At 38.9% G+C, this 16,125-nt stretch overlaps 1 protein-coding gene across 5 annotated transcripts in view; it reads right to left on the reverse strand.

Annotated features, from left to right (window-relative positions):
* Positions 1-16,125, reverse strand: part of SPAST (spastin) — a 63,484-nt gene that overhangs the window by 17,907 nt on the left and 29,452 nt on the right. For all 5 annotated transcript variants that reach the window (XR_002177881.3, XR_002177880.3, XM_019942992.3 and 2 more), the window contains exons 5-8: positions 14,496-14,683; positions 13,314-13,447; positions 12,940-13,033; positions 476-550 (exon numbers count right to left, since the gene is read on the reverse strand). Coding sequence is in view for 3 of the 5 variants with exons in the window: in XM_019942992.3 (XP_019798551.1) it covers positions 476-550; positions 12,940-13,033; positions 13,314-13,447; positions 14,496-14,683 (491 nt within the window). In the remaining 2 variants the exon portion in view is untranslated. The remainder of the gene's footprint in view (positions 1-475; positions 551-12,939; positions 13,034-13,313; positions 13,448-14,495; positions 14,684-16,125) is intronic.

Consider the following 16,125-nt stretch of genomic DNA (forward strand, 5'->3'; position numbering starts at 1 on the left):
CAACAGAACATGCACATTTAAAAAGAATTCTTGGGGGGCTTCCCTGGTGGCGCAGTGGTTGAGATTCCATCTGCCGATGCAGGGGACATGGGTTCGTGCCCCGGTCTGGGAAGATCCCACACGCCGCGGAGCGGCTAGGCCCGTGAGCCATGGCCGCTGAGCCTGCGCGTCCGAAGCCTGTGCTCCGCAACAGGAGAGGCCACAACAGTGCGAGGCCAGCGTACCGCAAAAAAAAAAAAAAAAAAAAATTCTTGGGACTTCCCTGGTGGTCCAGTGGTTAAGACTCTGCAATCCCAATGCAAGGGGCCCGGATTCAATCCCTGGTCAGGGAACTAGATCCCACATGCATGCCACAACTAAGAGTTCGCATGCCACAACTAAGGAGCACACATGCTGCAACTAAGACCCAGCACAACCAAATAAATAAATATATATTTTTTTAAGTTTAAAAAATAAAAATAAAAAGAATTCTTACCAGCATTGTTTTCCCATTTCCAGGTGGACCAAAGAGTAACAGTCCTCTGGCAGGAGCTCTAAGCCCTGTGAACAACTTAAAAATACACACTTTAGTTCACAACCATGATTCTGGAGACAATTTTTCCAGACATTTGAAGTATTATTTGTTATCTAAAAAGCACCATCTTTCAATAGCATCCTCCCAAAGAGAGCTGCCCAGAGCTCTAAAGAGAACACATAACCAATAAATTAGAATAATTATTAAAAACAGAAGAAAACAAAATGAATTAAAACCAAACCCTTATTGATCAAAATGAAAGCAGATTGGTTAAACAAGACATATTGAACATAGTATGCCTCTCTACTTCCTTTAGAAATCTCACCAAATAATAGTAAATGAATAAAAAAGATACAAATCTTCAAAACAAAACAAAAAATACAAAAGGAGACAACAGAGGACACAAATTTTTGTACATGGAGAGCTGATAAAGTGTGGTAAATTATTTAACGGAGTTGAAGGAGCTAAAACCTAAGTGCCAGCTTGTGAAGGGATACCTAGATACAAGGAGCAAGCTGATGTGAACAAAAAACCCTGGAACATCTCAGGAACTGGAGGCACCAGGTACCAGAGAAAGCAGCAGTAAGGTAGCTGGCCAAAAACAGGGGAACTGATTGAAAATCTGTATGAAGAACAATGGAACCCATGCTCTTGCCCCCACCAAGAGCACGCCGGCAAGTACTTCTCTTCCACAACCAAAGGAGAGAAATTTAACCAGAGTCTCCAAACTCTGGGACACCAGGCATGGCAGGAATGAAGGGTGAAGCACCCGACTGATAACACTTTACTTAATAGTGAAAGTGTATGTACTTTTAAGTTGAACCATATGAAGTGGCTGATATTCAACTTAAAGACGGAATATTTTTTTGAGTGGTTTTAGGTTTACAGAAAATTTAATGGAAAGTATAGAGAGTTTCCACATAACTCCTCACTTCCCCCATTTCCCCTATTATTAACATCTTGCATTAGTATAGTACATTTAATACAGCTGATGAATAGTGATATGTTAATACAGCTGATGAACAGTGATATAATACTATTAACCTAAGTCCATATTTTACATTAGGGTTCACTATTTGTGTCACATATCCACCATTACAGTTTCAACCTAAATCTTGACATCTAATCAAATTATCAACAAGGGAAGACAGCAGATTAAATATATTTTCAGATATGTGAAATCTCAAAATATTGTCTCACATGACCCTTTCTCAGGAACTTACAGGAGGATGTATGCCATCAAAATGAGAAAATAAACCATGAAAGAGAAAATAAGGAATCCAAAAAACCCAGAGATCCATTAAAATTGAAAGACAAAGAAAAGTTCCATGATGATGGTGAAGCAAGATTATAGAACAGCTATGAAATAAGAACAACTGGTCGAATGGAACAGAAAAAGGTGGTTCCAGACAAAGGGGTTCCAAGAAAAAAAACAACTGAGCTAATGAATTTTCAAATTGGTTTGACAATTGGTAAGATGAAAACTAAGCAAAAAAGTAACACAATTATTTAGGGGGAAAAAAAAACCTATACAAGGGAAAAAAAACCACACTATCCTACTCAGCGTGGTACTTAACATTTACAAGAAATGAATATTGATTTAACCTCAGCAATGATATACTACACTGGGAGGATGGGGTAGGGAATGTGTGATATAATGGAGCTAAGGGTTCATCAAATTAAAGATTCTACATGAAAAAAAAAAGAATTGGCTTTATAAGATTATTACTTAAAGAGGTAAGTTCAAAAACTTTTAAAAAAGCAAATGTTCAAGCTAACATATTTAGAAATTCATGGAAATTTTACTAGTAGGTAGAACCTTTTAAAATTAGAGAACAGTCACATTCTTCTATAAAACTGAAAGAAAATGCTATTATTAAGCAGCAAGATAACAAAATAAACATAAGAGCTCTACAGATGAACCGGTTTGCAGGGCAGAAATTGAGACACAGATGTAGAGAACAAATGTATGGACACTAAGGGGGGAAAGCGGCGGGGGGTGGGGGTGGGGGTGGGATGAATTGGGCAATTGGGATTGACATCTACCCGCTGATGTGTATAAAATGGATGACTAATAAGAACCTGCTGTATAAAAAAATAAATAAAATTAAATTCAAAAATTAAGAAAAAAACACAAGAGCTCAGAAAAATGCTGACAAATAAGCTGGACAGGATATGAAAGAGGTCTATGAAATAGGACAGAAGAATATATACTTTCGTTGTAAAATTTTTGAGAAAAGTATGTAGACAGATCACTGTGATATACTTTGAAATGTACTGCTTTGGGGTCGGAAGGTACATTTTATTTTATATTCTTCTTACAGTTTCAACTTGTTTCAAAGATTAATATTTGTGATTTTAAAAAATTACTTTTAAAGTATTCAAAACATAGTCCTATTTGATGGCAGGGAGATGGACAAGAGTTTTTTCAATGTCCTTTCCAAGTCCATGACTTCATGAATGAACAAGGGTTAAAGTACTTGCTTTAGGTAATTCTGAGAAGAAATTAACTCAAGCATATATTTAAAACATTTTTTATCTCCTTAAAGCCATTTTTAGTGTTCGGTGACTTAATTATGATTCCGTGTTTCTATGATGAAATAAAAATTCTAGCACACTAAACAATGAATAAGTTCGTCATGATGCCTGTCATACCCAACTTTCCAATCTAGCCTAACAATGTCCCCACCGTGGTCCATGCAAGCGCCCCACTGTGGAGAATTATGAATAAAGCTGATTTGTTGCACAATGGAGATGCTTTATGAAATAAGTCTGACCCATTCACGGCTTACCACGATCCATTTTATGGGTCTACTGTGAAAAGCTGAGCTAGAACAATCATATTCCCTTTCTGCATTAGAATCTGAACTAGAATTATAAAAATGGTCCAACTGGCAGGTGTGGAGACACACAAATGGTCCAAACCCTGAGGTCTGGCTCTACCTCAAATGCTGTCCTTCCTCAAGCCCCAATTTAGTACATTTACTAAGGTTTCTGCCCCTCCCAAGGTTAGGTTATTCAATTTTGAAATTCCAGTTTTTTCTAACATACGGCGCTACCATGGAAATATGCCAAAATGTAAAGTCATATGCTGTTTGATCTCACTTTCCACTTTAGATATGTTCCCTAAAGTTATGGGTAGAGTAGAAGCTGAATGCCTTCTAGCACAGTCCAAATATTTACTTACTACCTCTCTAATTTTAGATATATTTTTGTACCCTAAGAAGCATACCACTGAATAAATACTAAACTCCATACTTAAGAATTAGCTGGAGGCTCTTTGCTGGGACTAATGGCGGACTCCTGGAGGGCTCATGCCAAGGAGTACTTCCCAGAACTTCTGCTGCCAGTGTCCTTGTCTCCACGGTGAGCCACAGCCACCCCCCGCCACTGCAGGATACCCTCCAACACTAGCAGATACACCAGAAATACATCTACACGTGGAGCAACTCCTACAGAACACCAAGAGAACGCTGGCAGAAGACCTCAGACATCCCAAAAGGTAAGAAACTCCCCACGTACCTGGGTAGGGCAAAAGAAAAAAGAATAAACAGAGACAAAAAAATAGGGACGGGACCTGCACCAGTGGGAGGGAGCCGTGAAGGAGGAAAACTTTCCACACACTAGGAAGCCTCTTCGAGGGCAGAGACTGCGGGTGGCGGAGGGGGAAAGCTTTGGAGCCGTGGTGGGGAGCGCAGCAACAGGGGTGCGGCGGGCAAAGCGGAGAGATTCCCGCACAGAGGATCGGTGCCGACCAGCACTCACCAGCCCGAGAGGCTTGTCTGCTCACCCGCGGGGCGGGCGGGGCTGGGAGCTGAGGCTTGGGCTTCGGCCAGAGCGCAGGGAGAGGACTGGCGTTGGCGGAGTGAACACAGCCTGAATGGGTTAGTGCACCACGGCTAACCGGGAGGGAGTCCAGGGAAAAGTCAGGACCTGCCAAAGAGGCAAGACACTTTTGCTCCCCTCTTTTGTTTCCTGGTGCGTGAGGAGAGGGGATTAAGAGCGCTGCTTAAAGGAGCCCCAGAGACGGGCGCAAGCCGCGGCTAACAGCGCGGACCCCAGAGACGGGCATGAGACGCTAAGGCTGCTGCTGCCACCACCAAGAAGCCATTGTGCAAGCACAGGTCACTATCCACACCCCTCTTCCGGAGAGCCTGTGCATCCCGCCACTGCCAGGGTCCCGTGATCCAGAGACAACTTCCCCGGGAGAACGCACAGGGCGCCTCAAGCTGTTGCAACGTCCCACCGGCCTCTGCCGCCGCAGGCTCGCCCCGCGTCCGCACTCCTCCCTCCCTCCCTCTGGCCTGAGGGAGCCAGAGTCCCTGAAGCAGCTGCTCCTTTAACCCCATCCTGTCTGAGCGAAGAACAGACTTTTTTTTCCCCTTTTCCTCTTTTTGTGAGTGTGTATGTGTATGCTTCTGTGTGAGATTCTGTCTGTATAGCTTTGCTTTCACCATTGGTCCTAGGGTTCTATCCGTCCGGTTTTTTTTGTTCGTTTTTTTTCTTTAAAAAAATTTTTTTTTGCTAAATAATTATTTTTTATTTTAATAACTATATTTTATTTTATCTTACTTTATTTTATTTTATCCCCTTCCTTCCTTCCTTTTTCTTTCTTTCCCTTCCTTCCTTCCTTCTTTCTTTCTTCCTTTCTTTCCTCCTTTCTTTCTTTCTTTCTTTCTTTTCTTCTCCTTTTATTCTGAGCCGTGTGGCTGAAAGGATCTTGGTGCTGCAGCCAGGAGTCAGTGCTGTGCCTCTGAGGTGGGAGAGCCAACTTCAGGACACTGGTCCACAAGAGACCTCCCACCTCCACATAATATCTAACGGCGAAAATCTCCCAGAGATCTCCATCTCAACACCAGCACCCAGCTTCACTCAACGACCAGCAAGCTACAGTGCTGGACACTCTATGCCAAACAACTAGCAAGACAGGAACACAACCCCACCCATTAACAGAGAGGCTGCCTAAAATCATAATAAGTCCACAGACACCCCAAAACACACCACCAGACGTGGACCTGCCCACCAGAAAGACAAGATCCAGCCTCATCCACAGGAACACAGGCACTAGTCCCCTCCACCAGGAAGCCTACACAACCCACTGAGCCAACCTTAGCCTCTGGGGACAGACACCAAAAACAACGGGAACTACAAACCTGCAGCCTGCGAAAAGGAGACCCTAAACACAGTAAGATAAGCAAAATGAGAAGACAGAAAAATACACAGCAGATGAAGGAGCAAGATAAAAACCCACCAGACCTAAAAAATGAAGAGGAAATAGGCAGTCTACCTGAAAAAGAATTGAGAATAATGATAGTAAAGATGATCCAAAATCTTGGAAGTAGAATAGACAAAATGCAAGAAACATTTAACAAGGACCTAGAAGAACTAAAGATGAAACAAACAACGATGAACAACACAATAAATGAAATTAAAAATACTCTAGATGGGATCAATAGCAGAATAACTGAGGCAGAAGAACGGATAAGTGACCTGGAAGATAAAATAGTGGAAATAACTACTGCAGAGCAGAATAAAGAAAAAGAATGAAAAGAACTGAGGACAGTCTCAGAGACCTCTGGGACAACATTAAATGCACCAATATTCGAATTACAGGGGTACCAGAAGAAGAAGAAAAAAGAAAGGGACGGAGAAAATATTTGAAGAGATTATAATTGAAAACTTCCCTAATATGGTAAAGGAAACAGTTAATCAAGTCCAGGAAGCACAGAGACTCCTATACAGGATAATTCCAAGGAGAAACACGCCAAGACACATATTAATCAAACTGTCAAAAACTAAATACAAAGAAAACATATTAAAAGCAGCAAGGGAAAAACAACAAATAACACACAAGGGAATCCCCATAAGGTTAAAAGCTGATCTTTCAGCAGAAACTCTGCAAGCCAGAAGGGACTACCAGGACATATTTAAAGTGATGAAGGAGAAAAACCTACAACCAAGATTACTCTACCCAGCAAGGATCTCATTCAGATTTGATGGAGAAATTAAAACCTTTACAGACAAGCAAAAGCTGAGACAGTTCAGCACCACCAAACCAGCTTTACAACAAATGCTAAAGGAATTTCTCTAGGCAAGAAACACAAGAGAAGGAAAAGACCTACAATAACGAACCCAAAACAATTAAGAAAATGGGAATAGGAACATACATATTGATAACTACCTTAAATGTAAATGGATTAAATGCTCCCACCAAAAGAAACAGACTGGCTGAATGGATACAAAAACAAGAACCATATATATGCTGTCTACAAGAGACCCACTTCAGACCTAGAGACACATATAGACTGAAAGTGAGGGGACTGAAAAAGATATTCCATGCAAATGGAAACCAAAAGAAAGCTGGAGTAGCAATTCTCATATCAGACAAAATAGACTTTAAAATAAAGATTAGAAGCGACAAAGAAGGACACTACATAATGATCAAGGGATCGAGCCAAGAAGAAGATATAACAATTGTAAATACTTATGCACCCAACATAGGAGCACCTCAATACATAAGGCAAATACAACAGCCATAAAAGGGGAAATCGACAGTAACACATTCATAGCAGGGGACTTTAACACCCTACTTTCACCAATGGACAGATCATCCAAAATGAAAATAAATAAGGAAACACAAGCTTTAAATGATACATTAAACAAGATGGACTTAATTGATATTTATAGGAAATTCAATCCAAAAACAACAGAATACACATTCTTCTCAAGTGCTCATGGAATATTCTCCAGGATAGATCATATCTTGGGTCACAAATCAAGCCTTGGTAAATTTAAGAAAATTGAAATTGTATCAAGTATCTTTTCCGACCATAACGCTATGAGACTAGATATCAATTACAGGAAAATATCTGTAAAAAATACAAACACATGGAGGCTAAACAATACACTACTTAATAATGAAGTGATCACTGAAGAAATCAAAGAGGAAATTAAAAAGTACCTAGAAACAAATGACAATGGAGACACGACGACCCAAAACCTATCGGATGCAGCAAAAGCAGTTCTAAGAGGGACGTTTATAGGAATACAATCCTACCTTAAGAAACAGGAAACATCTCCAATAAACAACCTAACCTTGCACCTAAAGCAAGTAGAGAAAGAAGAACAAAAAAACCCCAAAGTTAGCAGAAGGAAAGAAATCATAAAGATCAGATCAGAAATAAATGAAAAAGAAATGAAGGAAACGATAGCAAAGATCAATAAAACTAAAAGCTGGTTCTTTGAGAAGATAAACAAAATTGATAAACCATTAGCCAGCCTCATCAAGAAAATAAGGGAGAATACTCAAATCAATAGAATTAGAAATGAAAAAGGAGAAGTAACAACTGACACTGCTGAAATACAAAAGTTCACGAGAGATTACTACAAGCAACTCTATGCCAATAAAATGGACAACCTGGAAGAAATGGACAAATTCTTAGAAATGCACAACCTGCCAAGACTGAATCAGGAAGAAATAGAAAATATGAGCAGACCAATCACAAGCACTGAAATTGAAACTGTGACTAAAAATCTTCCAAGAAACAAAAGCCCAGGACCAGATAGCTTCACGGGCGAATTCTATCAAACACTTAGAGAAGAACTAACACCTATCCTTCTCAAACTCTTGCAAAATATAGCAGAGGGAGGAACACTCCCAAACTCATTCTACGAGGCCACCATCACCCTGATACCGAAAGCAGACAAAGATGTCACAAAGAGAGAAAACTACAGGCCAATATCACTGATGAACATAGATGCAAAAATCCTCAACAAAATACTAGCAAACAGAATCCAACAGCACATTAAAAGTATTATACACCATGATCAAGTGGGGTTTATTCCAGGAATGCAAGGATTGTTCAATATATGCAAACCAATCAATGTGATAAACCATATTAACAAATTGAAGGAGAAAAACCGTATGATCATCTCAATAGATACAGAGAAAGCTTTTGACAAAATTCAACACCCATTTATGATAAAAACCCTGCAAAAAGTAGGCATAGTGGGAACTTTCCTCAACATAATAAAGGCCATATATGACAAACCCACAGCCAACATCATCCTCAATGGTGAAAAACTGAAAGCATTTCCACTAAGATCAGGAACAAGACAAGGTTGCCCACTTTCACCTCTCTTATTCAACATAGTTTTGGAAGATTTAGCCACAGCAATCAGAGAAGAAAAGGAAATAAAAGGAATCCAAATCGGAACAGAAGAAGTAAAGCTGTCACTGTTTGCAGATGACATGATACTATACATAGAGAATCCTAAAGATGCTACCAGAAAACTACTAGAGCTAATCAATGAATTTGGTAAAGTTGCAGGATACAAAATTAATGCACAGAAATCTCTGGCATTCCTACACACTAATGATGAAAAATCTGAAAGTGAAATCAAGAAAACACTCCCATTTGCCACTGCAACAAAAAGAATAAAATATCTAGGAATAAACCTACCTAAGGAGACAAAAGACCTGTATGCAGAAAATTATAAGACACTGATGAAAGAAATTAAAGATGATACAAATACATGGAGAGATATACCATGCTCTTGGATTGGAAGAATCAACATTGTGAAAATGACTCTACGACCCTAAGCAATCTACAGATTCAATGTAATCCCTATCAAACTACCATTGGCATTTTTCAGAGAACTAGAACAAAAAATTTCACAATTTGTATGGAAACACAAAAGACCCCGAATAGCCAAAGCAATCTTGAGAATAAAAACTGGAGCTGGAGGAATCAGGCTCCCTGACTTCAGATTATACTACAAAGCTACAGTAATCAAGACAGTATGGTACTGGCACAAAAACAGAAAGATAGGGCTTCCTTGGTGGCGCAGTGGTTGAGAGTCCGCCTGCCGATGCAGGGAACACGGGTTCGTGCCCTGGTCCAGAGGGATCCCGCATGCCGCGGAGCGGCTGGGCCCGTGAGCCATGGCTGCTGAGCCTGCGCGTCCGGAGCCTGTGCTCCGCAACGGGAGAGGCCACAACAGTGAGAGGCCCGTGTACCGCAAAAAAAAACCAAAAAACAGAAAGATAGATCAATGGAACAGGATAGAAAGTCCAGAGATAAAGCCACGCACATATGGTCACCTTATCTTTGATAAAGGAGGCAGGAATGTACAGTGGAGAAAGGACAGCCTCTTCAATAAGTGGTGCTGGGGAAACTGGACAGTACATGTAAAAGTATGAGATTAGATCACTCCCTAACACCATACACAAAAATAAGCTCAAAATGGATTAAAGACCTAAATGTAAGGCCAGAATCTATCAAACTCTTAGAGGAAAACATAGGCAGAACACTCTATGACATAAATCACAGCAAGATCCTTTTTGACCCACCTCCTAGAGAAATGGAAATAAAAACAAAAATAAACAAATGGGACCTAATGAAACTTCAAAGCTTTTGCACAGCAAAGGAAACCATAAACAAGACCAAAAGACAACTCTCAGAATGGGAGAAAATATTTGCAAATGAAGCAACTGACAAAGGATTAATCTCCAAAATTTACAAGCAGCTCATGCAGATCAATAACAAGAAAACAAACAACCCAATCCAAACATGGGCAGAAGACCTAAACAGACATTTGTCCAAAGAAGATACACAGATTGCCAACAAACACATGAAAGAATGCTCAACATCATTAATCATTAGAGAAGTGCAAATCAAAACTACAATGAGATATCATCTCATACCAGTCAGAATGGCCATCATCAAAATATCTAGAAACAATAAATGCTGAAGAGGGTGTGGAGAAAAGGGAACACTCTTGCACTGCTGGTGAGAATGTGAATTGGTACAGCCACTATGGAGAACAGTATGAGGTTCCTTAAAAAACTACAAATAGAACTACCATATGACCCAGCAATCCCACTACTGGGCATATACCCTGAGAAAACCATAATTCAAAAAGAGTCATGTACCAAAATGTTCATTGCAGCTCTGTTTACACTAGCCCAGAGATGGAAACAACCTAAGTGTCCATCGACAGATGAATGGATAAAAATGTGGCACATATATACAATGGAATATTACTCAGCCATAAAAAGAAACGAAATTGAGCTATTTGTAATGAGGTGGATGGACCTAGAGTCTGTCATACAGAGCGAAGTAAGTCAGAAAGAGAAAGACAGATACCGTATGCTAACACATATATATGGAATTTAAGAAAAAAAAATGTCATGAAGAACCTAGGAGTAAGACAGGAATAAAGACACAGACCTACTAGCGAATGGACTTGAGGATATGGGGAGGGGGAAGGGTAAGCTGTGACAAAGCGAGAGAGTGGCATGGACATATATACACTACCAAACGTAAAACAGATAGCTAGTGGGAAGCAACCGCATAGCACAGGGAGATCAGTTCGGTGCTCTGTTACCACCTAGAGGGATGGGATAGGGAGGGTGGGAGGGAGGGAGACGCAAGAGGGAAGAGATATGGGAACATATGTATATGCATAACTGATTCACTTTGTTATAAAGCAGAAACTAACATACCATTGTAAAGCAATTATACTCCAATAAAGATGTAAAAAAATTACTATTAAATTACACATACAGTAAAAAAACAAATACAAAAAACAAGAATTAGCTGGCAGTTATAGCCTTGAGGCGGCAGTCTAATGTTAGGAATCTTATTTATTTCATTTCCTAGAACCACCACTTAATTATAATCTTGAGCAAGAAATTTGGATTTCAGGATTAGTTTCTTTATCCACAAATGGACTAGATGACTGATAAGATCCTTAACAGGTCTACAATTATATGAGTTCTTTCAACAAGCATTTTTTTGTCAATACTCACTCTGCTACATTTACTACTCTTATATAACTCCAGGCAAAAAGTAAGCCCAAATACAAGCTATAATATGTTTCCTCAAAGTGTAGCCTGAGGTTGTACAAGAGATAAATTTGGTTCATAAAAGGACAAATGCCTTCTATTTTAATAATTCTCTATTTTATTGTGTATTAAGAAAATTTCAATTAGTATATTAAACCAGTGATTTCATGCACACTGCTTCTTAGAGTGGGCAAGAAGGAAAAATAAAGAAAGTAGACTCAAAAAATAGTAAGTTTCAGTATAGTTGGTACTCACAAGTTATAAACACCATGAAAGTAGTATGAGAGTGACATAGACTCTAGAAAAATAGAGCCACACAACAAATTCATTTAAAAGCGTATTCATCACAATGTGCCATATAACATCTATTTTCACGAGATTTTGTAAATGAGTCCATTAAGACTTGAAAGTCCTAGGAGAAGAGAAATAACTACTCCAGGCTGGATCCTCATATTTATTTTTTGCAATATTTTCAGAACAGCATCAAACATGCAATCTGTGAATTGTGAGAATCCAAAATAATGCTAATTGGGAGATTAGGTTTGACATAAATACACTACCATGTGTAAAACAGATAGCTAGTGGGAACCTGCGGTATAGCACAGGGAGCTCAGCTTGGTGCTCTGTTACAACCTAGATGGGTGGGATGGGAGGGGATGGGAAGGGATGGGAGGGAGGCCCAAGAGGGAGAGGATATATGTACACATATGGCTGATTTACTTCATTGTACAACAGAAACTAACACAACATTGTAAAGCAATTATACGCCAATAAAAAAGAATGAAGCACTGAAAAAAGAAAAACAATGCTATGTGTGGAAAATTAAATATTTATTATCGATTGCAAGATTACCTAACTTCCTTAGTGAGTTTAAAAATAAGGGATGAAAGGTGAGGTCCCTACCCATCATTCACCAGCTCTCCACTTACTTTGATGACTTAATATCTTGAAAATAATTATTTATTTATTTATTTATTATTTATTTATTTATGGCTGCATTGGGTCTTCATTGCTGCGCGTGGGCTTTCTCTAGTTTCGGTGAGCAGGGGCTGCTCTTTGTTGTGGTGTGCAGGCTTCTCATTGCAGTAGTTTTTCTTGTTGCGAAGCATGGGCTCTAGGTGTGCAGGCTTCAGTAGTTGTGGCACACGGGCTCCCTAGTTGTGGCTCGCGGGCACTAGAGTGCAGGCTCAGTAGCTGTGGCACACAGGCTTAGTGGCTCCGCGGCACGTGGGAATCTTCCCAGATCAGGGCTCGAACCCATGTCACCTGCATTGGCAGGCGGATTCTTTCTTAACTTTAAATCTCTCCTACCTTGATATAAAAATTATTTCCTGTTACCTACTTTTCCTATAAATTTAATTAAAAATGGATTGGGAATTAGGAACCATTATATTTATTCTCCTTTCCAGTATAAGTAACTAGTCAACATCAACTGCTAATGTTTTTTTCCTTTAAAAGACATCTAACCTACTGTTATATGAACTAATCATTCTAGTATAGCTCAAACACTTCTTTACTGTACTATGGATTCAGTAATGGATGATGCTATAGGAAAATGATAACATAAAATCCTTACCTCAGGCCTCAGAGAAGGAAGAATAACAATTTCCTGCAATGCTTGTTTTGCCAACTCTTGACCAGCTATATCATCAAATTTAACAGCTGTTCCACTAAGAAACAGAATTTCAGTTAGCTCCGTAACAGAAATATACTTCAGTTATTATAATATTAAGTCTAAGCTCTATGTAACATAGCCATTTTTATGTTAACTGTGAAACTATAGTTATATCAGTAAAGCAATGGTTTTCTACATTTACACTAATTGAAAACCATCATAAAAATTACATATGTAAATTAGACAAGGTATATATTATCCATTTCACTCATGATATATTTCATAAATAAAAAAATTTTAAAACCCCATAAAACACTTTAGATGACAAAACTTACTTGTCCACAATTTCGTTCATTATAAGGTTAGCAAGGTTGCTGTCCACATTCCTAAAGTTCTTCAAGTCTTTCTTTTTACGAGCAGCAGTTGTAGGGGTAGAAGGTTTATTTGTTCTATTTGTTTTTGGTGTACTCTTGAAGGACACAAAATTTTAATGTGAAAACACAACATAACGTTTGCACTTTTCACATGTGAGTCAACCTTAATGTTCACAGAATTAAAGGCTTAAAAGTAGCAAAAAATGGATATAAAAATCCAAAAATTGTATATTTACTCCAAGATAAAATGGCATTCACTATAGAACTACATTTGGCATGAAGTGGGTTTATAGAAGATTTTATCCAGAGAGATTCAGTTACTATAAAATAAAAAGGCTGTATCACAATGCTGTCATACAATTTTGATCCTTGTTAGAATTGTAACAAAACTCTATGTATGTTTAATGTTATAAAACATTTATGTAGATTTAAATAATTAAAAGAATAACAAATTTTAAATGAACTATAGGGAATTCCCTGGTGGTCCAGTGGTTAGGACTCAGCGCTTTCACTGCCAAGGACTCGGATTCAATCCCTGGTCAGGGAACTAAGATACCACAAGCTGCACCATGCGGCCTAATAAATAAATTAATTTTTTTAAAAAAGAATTATACAGTATTATATAAAACAGATTGGATAAGCAAACTTACTATTAAAAAACCTATTTAGAACCAAAAGGAGTTAAAAAAAATTTGCTTAAAAAATAATAGAGAGGGCTTCCCTGGTGGCGCAGTGGTTGAGAGTCCGCCTGCCGATGTAGGGGACACGGGTTCGTGCCCCGGTCCGGGAAGATCCCACATGCCGCGGAGCGGCTAGGCCCGTGAGCCATGGCTGCTGAGCCTGCACGTCCGGAGCCTGTGCTCCGCAATGGGAGAGGCCACAACAGTGAGAGGCCCGCGTACCGCAAAAATAAATAAATAATAGAGAAAAAAAGAGGTTTGCTTTTTAGTAGCAAGTTGCCGCTACTACTTAAGAGTCTTAAAAATCTAAATTAAAAAAAAGAAAAATTTCATTCAGTGTTGTAGAAACTTATCGATTCTCTAAGGTATTATAAAGTACTTGTAATAAACTTAAGCAAGCATATGATGTTCAAAATTTTCTATTTGCAACAGCATAGCAATTAAAGTTACTGTCTCCAAATACCTTATGAGTGGCAGTTGCAGGACCAGGTCCCTGTCTCACTCCAGAAACCATGGATAAACCACTGCAGCTAGGTGCTCTGTGGTGGCCTGAAAGACCTGTGGATCCAGTTTTCATAACTGTTTTTGAACGAGGCAGTGAATTACTAGTGTGTGTTAAGGGATCTTTTCTTTTCGGAACAGCTCCACTTTCTAGCAAGGAAAAAAATAAAATCATCATGGTTAGAAAATTGTGGCTAAACATTATAAAAATATAAAGACCAGTACAAATTTGTAAAACTAATAATTTTTTTTTTACTTCAACAATATTTCAAAATAAGATTTCAACCAGAATATATACTAGGGTGTGCATAAGGGTTATTACTGGGTGTGGGCAAGATTATGGGTTATTTAGCTTTTTCCTTTTCCTGATGTATATTATAATTTTCTTATAAGGAATATGTATTTGCTATAAAAAGAAATAACTTTATTTGTGGGGACAGAAGGAGGATATAAAAAAGGTACCAAGCAAAAAGCTGCCAAAATGTTTTTTCTTTTTTTTTTCTTTGTTTAAAAGCTGCCAGGGCTTCCCTGGTGGCACAGTGGTTGAGAGTCCGCCTGCCAATGCAGGGGACACGGGTTTGTGCCCCGGTCCGGGAAGATCCCACATGCCGCGGAGTGGCTAGGCCCGTGAGCCATGGCCGCTGAGCCTGTGCGTCTGGAGCCTGTGCTCTGCAACGGGAGAGGCCACAACAGTGAGAAGCCCGCGTACCGCAAAAAAAAAAAAAAAAAAAAAAAGCTGCCAAAAATTAAACAAACAAAATGTAGTAAAGGCATTAGGGATAGGTTGTATGGAGAAAAAAAAAAAAATAGCACTTCGTTCCAAACTTTTAAGACTACAAAATAGAATGAAAGTCTAGTCTGTGCCACCAAGTTTAAAAAAATAAATTTAATTTAAAGGGTATAAAGATATGGTTAAATCGCCAAGTATTTTTACCCTCTATGCAAATAAACACATATAGGACACCTTCAATTAAATCTAAAAGGTTACCTGACCTAGCTACTGTGCTCTTCTACATAAATTACAGACTTCTGAATGTTCAAATCTCACTGCTTCTAAATAATATTTTCATATACTATATAACAAACATCAGAGTTTATGAATAACAATGTTCACTGTGAAGACAGATGTTAAATCAGTCAGCAAATTAGAGTAGTCTAGAGAAAAGACTAGCTTAAAGACAAAAGCCTTATTGTTGCTCTTGTCATCAAATCCCTTAATATGGCTTAAGGAAACAAAAGAAGGGAACTTAAGAGTACAGTAAATTAGGGACTTCCCTGGCGGTCCAGTGGTTAAGACTCCATGCTCCCAATGCAGGGGGAGCAGGTTAGATCCTGGTCAGGGAATTGAGATCCAAGGGTTCTTTTCTAGTAAACAAATGCGAAGTTCTGTACCGTATGTTCAAGGAACTAATATAATGACCCTATAGGAAGAAGCAGGAAAGCAATCCAGAAAAGGGAATGACAATAAGGAAAAGCTAAGGTGTGAATAAAAGCAAGGTCTGTCTAGGGTGATGATAAGTATCATGCATTTCAGAGGGGAAAAAAGGAGACTGGAGAAGAATTTCTTCAAACAGAAAATATACAGTCCTAAG

Source organism: Tursiops truncatus, chromosome 14 (genome assembly GCF_011762595.2).
Source record: "Tursiops truncatus isolate mTurTru1 chromosome 14, mTurTru1.mat.Y, whole genome shotgun sequence".
Lineage (NCBI taxonomy): Eukaryota > Metazoa > Chordata > Mammalia > Artiodactyla > Delphinidae > Tursiops > Tursiops truncatus.